At 43.4% G+C, this 13,656-nt stretch overlaps 1 protein-coding gene across 1 annotated transcript in view; it reads left to right on the top strand.

The window, feature by feature from the left end:
• The window catches only part of LOC143986620 (dead end protein homolog 1-like), an 84,734-nt gene extending 71,839 nt beyond the window's left edge, over positions 1-12,895 (top strand). The window contains exons 5-6 of the mRNA XM_077485033.1: positions 6,208-6,600; positions 10,119-12,895. Of these exons, the coding sequence (XP_077341159.1) occupies positions 6,208-6,600; positions 10,119-10,135 (410 nt within the window). The 3' untranslated portion in view covers positions 10,136-12,895. The remainder of the gene's footprint in view (positions 1-6,207; positions 6,601-10,118) is intronic.
• The last annotated feature ends 761 nt before the right edge of the window (positions 12,896-13,656 follow it).

The raw sequence follows: 13,656 nt of genomic DNA, 5'->3' as shown, positions 1-13,656 counted from the left end.
GCCCTGCCATTTTAGCACCTCAAGAAATGAGATCGGCAGTCATAAATTAAAAGCTGTGTAAATTCCAGAAAATGTACTCTAGTTTGTAGACGCTATAACTTTTGCGCAAACCAAAAAATATTCGCTTATTGACATTTTTTTTACTAAAGACATGTGGCTGAATAAATTTTGCCCTCAATGTATGACTAAAATTTAGTTTATTCGATTTTTCTTATAACAAAAAGAAGAAAATATCTTTTTTTTTCAAAATTTTCGCTCTTTTTCCATTTATATCGCAAAAAAAAAAAATCGCAGAGGCAATCAAATACCATCAAAAGAAAGCTCTATTTGTGGGAAGAAAAGGACGCAAATTTCGTTTGGGTGCAATATTGCATGACCGCGCAATTACCAGTTAAAGCAGCGCAGTGCGAAATTGCAAAAAGACCTCTGGTCCTTAAGGTATTTATTGGTCCGAGGCTGAAGTGGTTAAAGTATGGAGGCATCTTCTCGAAGGTACTACTGTGCTGGTTCTTCTTCTGACTGACCATAAGAATCTAACATTGTCTGTGGCTAAACGCCTCTCTCAGAAGGGAGCGATGGGCTCTTTTCTTGTAAAGCTTCAATTACGTATTCCAGTTTTTACCCGGTACTTTCCTCGGCTTCCAAGATGGAGTCGGTTCCTGTTCCTGTGATACCTCCTGATCGTATTCTGGCTACGGTTCATACCAGTCTCACTTCACCTTTGGTAGAGTAAGACACCATGACACCTTCCAGTGGGCCTCCTACAACCCATACCCAATGGAGAGAGGCCTTGGACCCACCTATCTATGGATTTTATTGTGGAGTTACCCAACTCTCAGGGCAATACAGTTATCCTTATGGTGGTTGGCCGGTTCTCGAAAATGTCTCGTATTCCACTTAAGAAGTTGCCCTCATCCAAAGAACTGCCTTTTATTTTTGCTCAGGAGATCTTTTGCTTACATGGGCTACCCAAGGTTACCATCTCAGACAGGGGTAGCCAGTTTCTGTCCAGGTTTTGGCGAGCACTTTGTGCACAGTTGCAAATTCATCTCTCCTCCTCTGCGCAGTTCACCAGGGCCGCAGAACGAGCCAACCAGTCCTTGGAGCAGTTTTTACGTTGCTACATTTCTGGCCACCATAACAACTGGTCAGACCTCTTACCTTGGGCGGAGTTTGCTCACAATAGTGCGGTCAATACCGCTCCCTGTTTTTCTCCATTCATGGCAAATTGCCGAATTATGGTTTCCAACCATACACGTCAGCAATTTTGTTTTTCTTTTTCTCCCTTTGTTGCTGTTATTTGTGTGATGTGAGGTTCTTTTAGTTTGAAGAAATAAAAGGCACTTTTTACTTTTCATCTGATCCGGAGTGCGGCTGTCCAGAGTTTGTTCATCCTTAATCGATGTGTCGAATAGTGTCCCCCATTCAGATAGTATCCTCCCTGTACTGCGCTTGCGCAGTACGGAGGACAAGGACATTCCAAAAGTCTCCAAAAATGAACGGCGCCTGCACTGTGAGTCCAGGTTCAAGCCTCACCATCCATGTGGACATAGAGTTAGAATAAAAAATAGCCAAGCGAACCGAAGCCGTGCCCGAAGCGTGGCGAGCGAAGCGTGGCGAGCGAAGCGAGCCCGCGAGGGGCCCTGTTACTATGTGCTACCGTATGTCCACTTAGATGGTGAGGCTTGAACCTAGACTAACTGCGCAGGAGCCGTTCTTCTTCTGAGACTTTCGGAGTCTCCTTCTCCTCCGTACTACGCAAGCGCTTCACCTGCGCAGTACGGGGCGGACACTATCCAATGGCTGGACAGTTTTTGACAAATCACCGGCAAGTCTGTTTACATTGTGATCAGCTGTGATTGGACAGAGCTGATCACATGGTAAAGGGCCGATGTAATTGGCTTTTTACCCCAATCTGTGATCGGCTGTATTCGAAGCACACAGCGATCACAGAGCGTGCCCCAGGGGGCTTGGTTCTGGGAGGATGTCCATAAATGCCCTCCAGACAACAGCAGCCAGACTGCAGCCGTCTTTCAGCGATCACACATTAAGGAAGTGTTCAAATGCAATTAAAAAGAATGGTCTGGCAACAGGGTCTCCTAATTGTCTCAGCATGACCTTTAAAAGGTCTCTCTAAGTGGAAGGTGTTTAGCCCTTTCCTGGAGGACCTGGTTAACGTAGACCTATGCTTTCCATATGCAGGATTCAGTCTTCGCTTTTTTATTTTCCCAGGGCAGTAAAGTGACTTATCTAGGGAAGTATGTATAGTAGCTGAAACCCCTGGGTTGGGCCCCCTGTGCTATCAAATGGAGACAATAATCCCCAATATTTCTAACAACTCCACATTGTCAATTGATGGGGAACAGAGCAGTGATGGAGCGAAAGTAAGCCAATTAGAAGCAGCTAAGGGCTGGGATTAAAGTGGACCCGTTGAATATGCAAAGAACAGGTTCATGTTAAAGGGACATTCATGCTGTTTTCAAGGACAAAGCAGGTGGTTATGTCGCCTGCCAGGCACCTTGCAGATGAGTCTAAATTTATTCACATAGATTATAACTGTTGTTTACTTTAATCAAAACTAAATAAATATTTTAGCTTTAGATATACTTTACTTTAAAGTGGTGTTCCACACAAAAAAATTAAAAAATTATTAAAATTCTGAAAAGAATACAAAATTTGGAAAGTTTTTTTTTAACTCGCCTCTAAATGCCTGTTGCTAAGGGGTCCCTTGTAGTCTGCCTCCTTCAGTGCCTGGGCTGGTAACATCACTTTCCCTCGGCACAGGAAAGGCTCAGCTCTGCTCCCTCCCTTCTGTCAGTCATCTGGGACACGTGACAGGTCCCAGATGACTGCGCGGCCACTCGCGGCGCATGGCGCCACTCGCGCATGCACAGTGAGTGCCCGACTGTGAAACCATAGCTGGGTGCCCACAGTTCCAATGCTGGCACCGCTGAGCGAAGGGGGGGTGAGCGGGGCTTCATTCCCCCGCATCGTGGACCCTGGGACAGGTAAATATCTGATTATTAAAAGTCAGCAGCTGTAGTATTTGTAGCTGCTGACTTTAGAAATTTTTTTTTAACGGGAACTCCTCTTTAAGATAATGGAACAATCATATGCAATACAATTGATAACAACATTTCCTGTACAGGCAGTCCCGAATTGCGAACGGGTTAGGGACTGCCGGTTTGTTCTTAAAGTGGGGTGCCCCTTAAAAAAACAAGTCAGCAGCTAAAAATACTGCAGCTGCTGACTTTTAATAATCGGACACTTACCTGTACCAGGGTCCGGCAATGGGGGGGAACGAAGCTCCCCTCGTTCCCCGCTCCGCTCCGAATTCATTATATATGATTGTGGATTTTTTTTAAAGTAATAAATATGTCATACACACCTGCTCTGATTTTGCAAACAGTGGCCCCAAACCTCCTATGTTGGAAGCCAGCTATTAATCAGGCAGCTGGGCAGATCCCAACAATACGGTTGGGATTCATCCAGATCCTGGGGTAGCTCTATCACAGCAGCTGATAGCAGGCAATAGCTTGCTATCAACCGATTCTGGGTCACAGGAGAACACTTTTGTGACTCGCAGGAAAATTATTGCCAGCTTACTTTTCTTTAAACCAAGTCCCTAAGCTTAAATTATAACTGTGGCCAGGCTATGGATATTTGCACATTCCTAAAGCTGAACTCCAGCTCCAATCTATTCCTCAATAGCCACAGAGGATAGAAAAGTAGTTGTAAAATTCTCAAATGAAAAATCAGCAAAGCATATTCTTCTATATTTGCCTCTATCCAAAGCACCTAGTGTGATTTTTGTTTCCTCTCTCTTTGCTCTGCTATCTGCTTGAGTTGTTTCTGACAGTCTATGGACCTCACAGATACCTAGGAGATGGCGCCGCCCTTTCCTCCAGCACACAGCAGGTGATTGACAGCCTCAGCTGTACATGTTTCCCTATGAGACTGTGTAGAGGGGGAGCGTTCATTTCTTCCACTCAGGTTTCAGATTACACTCAGATCCCTGCTCTAAGCTGTGCAGTGTGTGACATCTGATCCTCACTTCCTTCCTTCTGGAGCTCAGAAAATAGCCTTGAGCCCCCCTTCACATTGGGCTGATTTGACATGTCAAATCTCGCACCAAATCAGTGCGACGCTGTCTTTGCAGCGACGCACCAATTCCCAAAAGTAGTTCCTGCACTACTTTTGGCAACTTCGGGTGCGATTTCACTAGACATCTGTGCATGAACCTGCACAGATGTCTCTCAAATCGCCCGCCCGAAGCCGGACATAAATGCTGGTGTGAAATAGAGTTTAGCTGAACTCGCATGAATTTCAAACCCGCATTCAGTGTGAACCCAGGCTTAGGCTAGGTTCACACTGCAGATGGATGTGGCTGACGACATGGTGCAATGTGTCCCTATTCTCTGTTTCAGGGAGGAATCCGGCCCGAATTTTTGCCTGAATTCCGACCTGAAACAGGGCCAAAGATGCACAGGACCTCTGTGCAATTCGCTCCGCAGCTGCTCCGGAGTGGTGTGAACCGGCTCCATTGAGAGCAAGGCACACTCTCCTGTCATGCAAATTGGATGTGGGGAAAGCCTCATCCAATTCGAACCCAGCCTCAATCTGTGTGTTTTGAGCAGCTGTACAAGAGAGAAGGCTGTAGATAAACAGGTACAGCTTTTATGTAGTAGGATTTGTTTCATCTCTGTGTATCACCTGAGGCCAGTCACTTCACTGGGTATTTGTGAGGGTTTACAACCACTCAGAGCCATTTTTCTCAGCAGCTCAGCCCCCTCCTGCTAGCATTGACTCTGCAGCCCTGCAGTCTTCTAATCTGTAGTGAAAACTCAGAACAAGAGTTCCGGCAGAAGGGAGGGATCATGGAGACCTGGACTGCTGAGAGAACAAATCCTTCTGTTATTGCTCCTGTAGCTGCAGAGGTCAGCGAGGGCTTGTTTTAAAGTGCATTTGATCATGTTAATAATATGTAAATGTCCGTAGTCTGGCCACAGAGCCCAAATAACTAAATTTCTGTTTATACCAAACAATTCTTACCTGCTCTGTGCGATGGAATTGAACAGGGTGACCCCGAACCTCCTCTTCTCGTGTCCCCCACCAGCATTCCTGGCTCCTCCTCTTCCCTGTGCACCACCATGGGAAGCTGATTCCTATGATGGCACACCCGCGGGCTCAATCCCGAGCCACGCTGTCTGTGTCTATGGCCTGGCCCTGCATTAAAAGTGAAGAATGTTTTTTTTTCTAGAATATACTCAACAACGCTGCATCTGCCCTCCGCTGGCTCTAACACTGAGAACTGAGCGATAAAACACTGCCGATCACTCGGTTCTCAGTGCTCCCTGAACAGAGAGCTGTTGACTGTCAGCAGCTCTCTGCTGTGCCCCCCCACACACACACACACTCACTGCAGCGCTGGGCTGTGGAGGGGCAGGAGCATCCGGCTCAGGCTATTAGCGGCTCGCTGAGCCCAGTGCCCATCCAGGCATGTGTGCAGATCCCGGCTTCATTGTTGCGAGCCTGGACTGGCTCTTTGATGTCAGCCGACAACTATCTTCGGCTTGCTGTCTGCTTAAAGCGGGTCACAGGAATGAAGAACAGACTGCACTCCTGTGATCCACAGGAGATGTGCAGCCAAACGAGCTTTGGCTATACTTCTCCTTTTAAGGTAAAAAAAGTTTAGGCTTTAGAACCACTTTAATCCAACACCACCCATTTTCTACTAACCCAAAAACCTATACTGAATCATGAAGCTCATTGATAAATTGTTCTACACCAAAAAAACTGTGTGTAAGTTCATGATCCATCACACAGGATGTAAGTTAAGTCTTAGGACATTTAATTGGGTACAAGAATGCCAGTCTGTGTGATCCCCTGCCTGGAGAGATGTGCAAGGCTGTCAGACTGTAAACGCACTTGAATACTCATTGTTATATTTTAATGAAGGTTTTGGCTGCGTGCATCTTTCCCGCACTGTGCATGTAGCCTTCGAATCAAACTCCATGTTAGGACCCCATTCCTAAGTAGGAAAACTGTGTAGTGGGCAATATTTGTAGTTTGCGCAGTTGCTAGGGATTTCTACTCACTTTTTGTAACCTGTGATTTTCTGTTTTTGTTATGTTTACTGTAGGGCACTAATATAATTATTAATCATTGTTCGTTGATGGATCTTCTCTTTTTTTTTCCCCCCCACAGGCTCCCAACTGCTGTATGGTTGCCCCTTCAGTGTAGACTGGCTGAAGCCCCAGATGAAGCAAAAAATGCAGTCTGGCGCTCTGCTGCAGCCCCATGTGTACCGTCCTGAAAGGTGGAGCAGCAGTGTCAGGCAGGATAAAGCATTTGCAGGCAGCTATGTACAGACTCTGCACATTATCTGTGAGCAAATGAAGTTTGGCCAGCCATCTTACCAGATACAGTTTTTGGATCTGAGCTCCTGTGGATGGACAAGGTTCCGCTATGTGGTTGCACTGCCAAACCATTATGTTCCATTTAGTGGATACGACTGGCTGGTTGGCAAGTACCTTACCCCTGGGGAGCAGTACCAAAAGGCAAAGGAGATAGTGGCCCTACGAATACTAAAGAAGTTAGGTGAGTGTAAGAGTGTCCTATTGACTACTTCATGTCCATCAGGTTTACTACATTCATGACCAGAAAGGTGTTTAGAGACCTGACATTTTGAAGTTTAACCACTTGCTTACTGGGCACTTAAACCCCTCTCCTGCCCAGACCAATTTTCAGCTTTTAGTGCTGTTGCTCTTTGAGCGACAATTGCGCGGTCATACAACATTGTACCCAAATTCAATTTTTATAAATGGGCATTGATAGGTGGCACTCATGGGCATTGATAAGTGGCACTGTTATGCACTAATGGGCACTGGTTCATGGCACTAGCAGGCAGCACTAGTGGGCACAGATGAGATGGCTGTGCATCTTCCTCTTCGGGACCTATGTCCCTTGCACAGAAGCCGGTGATTGGTTTTTTTTTTTCCCCTCCTCTCATTGACTCAGTGATCACAGTCCTGCAGGGGGTGCGCGGGGAGCATGCAAAGGGGAGGACGTCTATTGACGACCTCCTGGCAAAATAGGTCCGCGCCGTAGCCGTCATTCAGCTATAGCGCGGATCTGAAGGAGTTAAGGCAGCTATAACTGGGCAGCTGACGAGGACATATCTGCCTGTTGACTGTAGTGTTAGGACCTGTTATGTCTGCTTGTGACCCCAGAATTGAAGCAGAACACATGTTCTTCTCCTTAGGCCCCTTTCACATTGGACGGGTCCGTGATGATCCGCCCCGTGAACATCCACTTGCTCAGCGGGGATTGCTCCATTGATCCCTGCTGAGCCGTCGGATGACAGGGCGGTCCCTGCACACTGTGCAGGAACCGCTCTGACAAATCTCCGCACTCCTCTATGGGGGATCGGATGAACACGGACCGTCTGTCCGTGTTCATCCGATCCGCTCTGCAGGTGGATAGAAAAATAGGATTTTCCTCCGTCTGCAGAATAGGACCATAGCGTAGACCAGGGGTCTTCAAACTATGGCCCTCCAGTTGTTCAGGAACTACAATTCCCATCATGCCTAGTCATGTCTGTGAATGTTAGAGTTTTACAATGCCTCATGGGATGTGTAGTTCTGCAACAGCTGGAGGGCCGTAGTTTGAGGATCCCTGGCGTAGACGGATGATATCGGGTGTCAGCGGATGTTATCCCATAGGGATGCATGAATGTCCGTATTTCATCCAAAAACGGATGGATGAAATACGGACATACTGTCTGCATGTGTGAAAGGGGCCTTATATGAAAGTCGTTCTTTTCCCTGGTCTTATATTCACCTTCCTTTCTTTAGCGTTCCATTCACCGGCGTAAGCAAAGGGAAGAAGCCATCTGTACCCTTCCAGCAATTCTGGTTTGAGTTTACACAAGGCTAAGGATTCTCTGCAAGACTTTATATGACAGGGAGAGGGCCTACTGATTGGCTATTCCTGCATCCAGCACCGTTTTCCTTTAAGAGAAAGACAGATCATCCAGGTCACACTGAGTTTCTCCAACACGTTAACTAGAAAAGTTGCCTTTAGTATGCACTCCACCCAAAGGCAAATTAACATAGTAAATTGATCAGATTAAACAAATATATAATTGTACAATAAAGCCAAAGGCAGACAGAGTGGTAAACTAAAGTGGCACTGGGTCCTAGAGATGGTAATCTGCAACTGCATATAGCAATACTAGTAATAGACGAGACCCATATATACAGTATCTTACAAAAGTGAGTACACCCCTCACATTTTTTAAAATATTTTATTATATCTTTTCATGTAACAACACTGAATAAATTACACTTTGCTACATTGCGAAGTAGTGAGTGTACAGCTTGTATAACAGTGTAAATTTGCTGTCCCCTCAATATAAGTCAACACACAGCCATTAATGTCTAAACTGCTGGCAACAAAAGTGAGTACCCTCCCCCCAATTGAAAATGTCCAAATTGGGCCAAATTAGCCATTTCCCTCCCTGGAGTCATGTGACTCGTTAGTGTTACAAGGTCTCAGGTGTGAATGGGGGGCAGGCGTGTTAAATTTGGTGTTATCGCTTTCACTCTTTATACTGGTCACTGGAAATTCAACATGGCACCTCATGGCAAAGAATTCTCTGAGGATATGAAAAAAAAGAAATGTTGCTCTACAAAAAGATGGCATAGGCTATAAGAAGATTGCCAAGAACCTGAAACTGAGCTGCAGCACGCTGGCCAAGACCATACAGCTGTTTAACAGGACAGGTTCCACTCAGAACAGGCCCCGCCATGGTCAACCAAAGAAGTTGAATGCACATGCTCAGCATCATATCCAAAGGTTGTCCATGGGAAATCAACGTTTAAGTGCTGCCAGCATTACTGCAGAGGTTGAAGGTGTTTAGACCATACGCCGCACACTGCATCAAATTGGTCTGCATGGCCGTCGTCCCAGTAAGAAGCCTCTTCTAAAGATGATGCACAAGAAAGCCCACAGTTTGCTGAAGACAAGCAGACTAAGGAGATGGATTACTGGAACCATGTCATGTGGTCTGATGAGACCAAGATAAACTTATTTGGTTCAGATGTTGTCAAGCGTGTGTGGCGGCAGCCAGGTGAGGAGTACAAAGCCAAGTATGTTGCCTACTGTCAAGAATGGTGGTGGGAGTGTCATGGTCTGGGGCTGCATGAGTGCTACCGGCACTGGGAAGCTACAGTTCATTGCGGGAACCATGAATGCCAACATGTATTGTGACATACTGATGCAGAGCATGGTCCCCTCCTTTTGGAGACTGGGCTAAAGGGCAGTATTCCAACATGATAACGACCCCAAACACACCTCCAAGACGACCACTGCCTCGCTAAAGAATCTGAGGGTAAAGTTGATGGACTGACCAAGCATGTCTCCAGATCTAAACCCTATTGAGCATCTATGGGGCGTCCTCAAACGAAAGGTGGAATGGTGGCCACAAAAAATATTGACACTTTGGGCCCAATTTGGACATTTTCACTTAGGGGTATACTCACTTTTGTTGCCAGCAGTTTAGGCATTAATGGCTGTGTGTTGAGTTATTTTGAGGGAACAGCAAATTTACACGTATATACAAGCTGTACACCCACTACTTTACATTATAGCAAAGTGTAATTTCTTCAGTGTTTTCGCATGAAAAGATATGATAAAATATTTACAAAAATGTGAGGGGTGTACTGTATATCCAATCATGTGCAAGCCAAAATGCTGTGTTTTTTTTTCTTTTTCCTTGCACGTGATTGGGTATTCTCTGTAAAGTGAAGCTTTCCTCATTTACTAAGCTCTTGAGCAAATGCCCTTGCAAAGTCCAACTGCACTTGAAAAGTGCACAGTATCTTTGCCTTAAGTAGATCAACCCCTATGAATTCTAAAATACAGATATATGAATGAACACATAAGAAAAAAACAAAGTTTTAGGGTAACATACACTTTAAGTTTCAGTGTTCACATTCTTGCAGCTGTGACTGGTTCTCTTTAGGTTCTTATTTTCTGTAATGTAATGTATTACCTGTCTATGCCGGCTGGTTACTTAGTATTACCTCTTACTGAAATATTGTTTTGTTTTACAGAGTTCATCTTTGGTTAGACTATCCTGGCTTCCAAAATGAAAACCCAGCGCAAATTTTACTTTATTTTTGTTTCAACGCATAAGAAGACATGTGAAGCCCAAGATTAACACGTGGATATGAATGCTAAGGGAATGGGACCTTTCCAAAATGTATCGTTTTTCAAGTTTCAGCTAGCACTTGTTTTTTTGTGTGATGACACTACTAATGTTTTTTTTTTCACATTGATAATCCCTAAAAGAACTAAACCTTGTTTATAGGAGTTGGCTGAATGGTAAGGAGAGGTTAGGTCAGGGGAGGAGGGGTAAAAGGAATAAGTGTACTTTGTTTTAAAGAGCACTTATACTTTAAAGAACATCTATCTTGAACTATAGAAACTTTACTAACAAAGTGTGGTTGATTGACATCAAGACAGTATTCAGTATTTGTAACTTTGTTAATGACTGTCCATAAGGAGCAACAAGTCACACACAGGGGTTACAAGGCAAATAAACTGTGCACTTTGCAAAGTTGCAGATGCTCCACAGCTTAGTAAAGGAGCAGAAACTCTGATGACTTCCATCATGTGCAAATAAAAATGCTGCTTTTTTTTTTCTTGTACATGATTGGGTATTCTTTGTAAAATGAAGGTTTACTTAATTTTCTAAGCTCTGGAGCAACTGCACTTAGTGAAGTGCACAGTCTATTTGCCTTTAGTAAATCAACCCCTATAGAGTTCTCCCTGGTGTCCCCATATGTTGCAACTTTTAAAGGGAGGCTGCAGTTATGCAAGCCACTATAACTAACCCATGCTGAGGATGCAAACTTGCCTTGCTGCCCATGATTTTTAATATTATTTTATTCACTCACATGAAAGTAACACAGTTCAAGGGGCTCTAACTTTGACTTCACTAGCCACATGTTTGTACCAGGTCTGTGATTTAGGAGGCAAGGCAACGAACATTTGTAGGAGTCAGCCGTGGCATCTTTTGTATATTCTGCCAGTACTCATTTTTCTTTATCTGAATTGGGTTCACACGCATTTAAATAAAAATAACACATTTGCTGCAGCCATTGTGGAGAGCATTCCTCCTGATGATCACAAGCCAGTACCATGTTCATTGACATTTCAGCATCAATCAAGAGCTAAAAGGGGGGAAAAAACAATAAAAAATAGACTACATGTTTTTGCGACTATCTATATATTTATGTAGAGTGGTCTTCAAAAAGTTTCCGCGCTTTTTTTATATTTAATATTAAAAGTGCGGAAACGTTTTGAAGAAGAACCTAGAGATATATATATAAAATCGCAAGCATGCTCAGTTATCAAAACAGTTCCATGAGAGGTGTTCTTCAAAAGTGCCTGCATATTTGTATATCCGAAAATGCCTCCTGAACCAGCAAACTATTCAGCCAAGTTTATTAGTATTTGCTTTTAAGCTTTACATTTTAAACTTTTTGAAGTTAATGATAGAGGGCACATTTCCTTGCCCTTTGTAGCATAGTCATGCTAATGAATGCAGAGTTTAGATGCAGACTTACCTTAATATGATAGCTGTGTCCTTCCTCGAACATGACGCTGCAGGCTGTGCCTCCTTGAAACTAGTTTCTTTTTGTTGCCAGGGGCCTGACGGCAAGGCTAAAACCTGCCAACTGATATCTTCCGTTCAAATGAGTCTACCCCATAGCCAAAGGGAATAGTAGTCTGGGAGAGAATGGCCCTGAGGTTAGAGACTTAGTAACAAAGTGAAACTGGTTTCAGAGGGGCACATTGAAGAAGGTTTTCTGGCTAACAAAGGTAATGGCAAGCAGGATTTTTAATTTCGAAAATGGTGAAAAAATTGTGAAAAGTCATAGAAAACCCCCAAAAAAGTGGCTAAATGGAGAGCTGTCTAGCAGTGACTGTAATGTTCAAATACCATAAAACCCCATTTGAAAGAAACCAGTCAGGATGGAAGTCTAGATGCTGGCATTGCTCACTTGTGTTTAAGGGTGTGTGTTCCTAGGCTGTCATTCATAAGTTTTTTTCACTACACAGTGAGGTGGATTTGCTAAAGGCAAATAGATTGTGCACTTTGCAAAGTGCAGTTGTTTCAGAGCTTAATAAATGAGTAGAAGCTCTGCTGATTTCCATCAACCAATCATGTGCAAGCAAAAAACCCTGTTTTTAAATTTGTCCTTGCAAGTGATTGGGTATTCTTTGCAAAGTGAAAGTTTACCTCATTTACTAAGCTCTGGAGCAACTGCACTTGCAGAGGGCTTCTGCGCTTTGCAAAGTGCACAGTCTTTTTTGTCTTTAGTAAATCAAACCCATTAGGTCATTGACCGGAAAAAGTCTGAAGGGGAAATTCCTGAATGAAACAGGTTGGGGAAGGGATGAAGGTTAATTGCTTAGATCTACAAAAACATGTCCGAAATGATAGCATCTCTATTTTTATTCTGACAAAATTAATAATGTTATTCCAGATCACTGGTTTTATTTTAATATTTTTTAAATATTTTTTTAATATTAGGCCAACTTTTAGTCACTTTAGCAAATGTTTACCTTTTGCACTTGGAATTCATGTTGTATAACGTTCATCATGTACCAGTGACTTGCTGACAGCACTATGTCTGCAATACTGGTGTGTCTGCAGTACAGTGGGTATAGCACATGGAGTTATACATGCGCTGCCCACAGATAGCGTTTATTACCTTATTACCTCATATGCTTTGCCATATCATGGGGCAGTCCTGAAAATGTTACTATGATTGTGTAATAACTTTAGATTTCTTTTATAGTCTTTTTATATATCCTTGTATATTTCATATGTCTTCAGTTTTTTTGTATTGTGTGACTTATGAGACAAAATACACGATTATAAAGAAAAAAAATTGTCATCTTTTTTGTTGATTTTGTATCATCTAAATATAGTTATGCTTTAAAGCAAAATCAGAAGTACTTGTAGCCATGTACCTACCTTAGAAATATTTTAAGCCAATTCTGGTTCACTTTTAATGGGAACTGTACTGTGGTAGTTGTTCTCTTAAAAAGCAAGCAAAGGGCTTAGTAGTCATCATTATTACCTGTGGTCCCTCTGCAGTTCCGCCTTTTTTGCACTGTCGCTGAGTGGAGGTGTTAAGGATGAAGCAGAAGCAAAGAGATCCTTGCTCTAGAGGTCATCTGGTACAACTTTTACACCCAGTAGAACGGTAGGTAGCACAGTTGAGACATCACCAAATCTCAAGAGACAAGCAATCAGATGCAGCAGTGCCTTAGATGATCTCAATATATTTATGATTCCAAAGAACAGGATTGCCAAGGTGCTGCTATTTTTTAGAACAAAATTCAAGACAAAGGTAGAGTTTTCCAGGTACTGCCTAAGCACAGCTGTTCCCTTTTTAATATAGCATATCTTCACTTTTTGTGTCCAGGTCTGTTTCTGTTTTTTTGCTAGAGTCCTAGGTGGATATGTGTCTTTTCTTTAGTTCTACTATGTGGAAGACTAACTTACATTTGCTTGCACTTTTTTTTATCTATTATGCCCTGTACACACAGTCGGACTTTCCGACGGAAAATGTG

Source organism: Lithobates pipiens, unplaced genomic scaffold (genome assembly GCF_037356315.1).
Source record: "Lithobates pipiens isolate NorthernLeopardFrog02 unplaced genomic scaffold, aLitPip1_a1.2 Scaffold_17, whole genome shotgun sequence".
NCBI lineage: Eukaryota > Metazoa > Chordata > Amphibia > Anura > Ranidae > Lithobates > Lithobates pipiens.
Note: the sequence above shows the minus strand (reverse complement) of the source record. Positions and strands in the feature narration are given on the sequence as shown.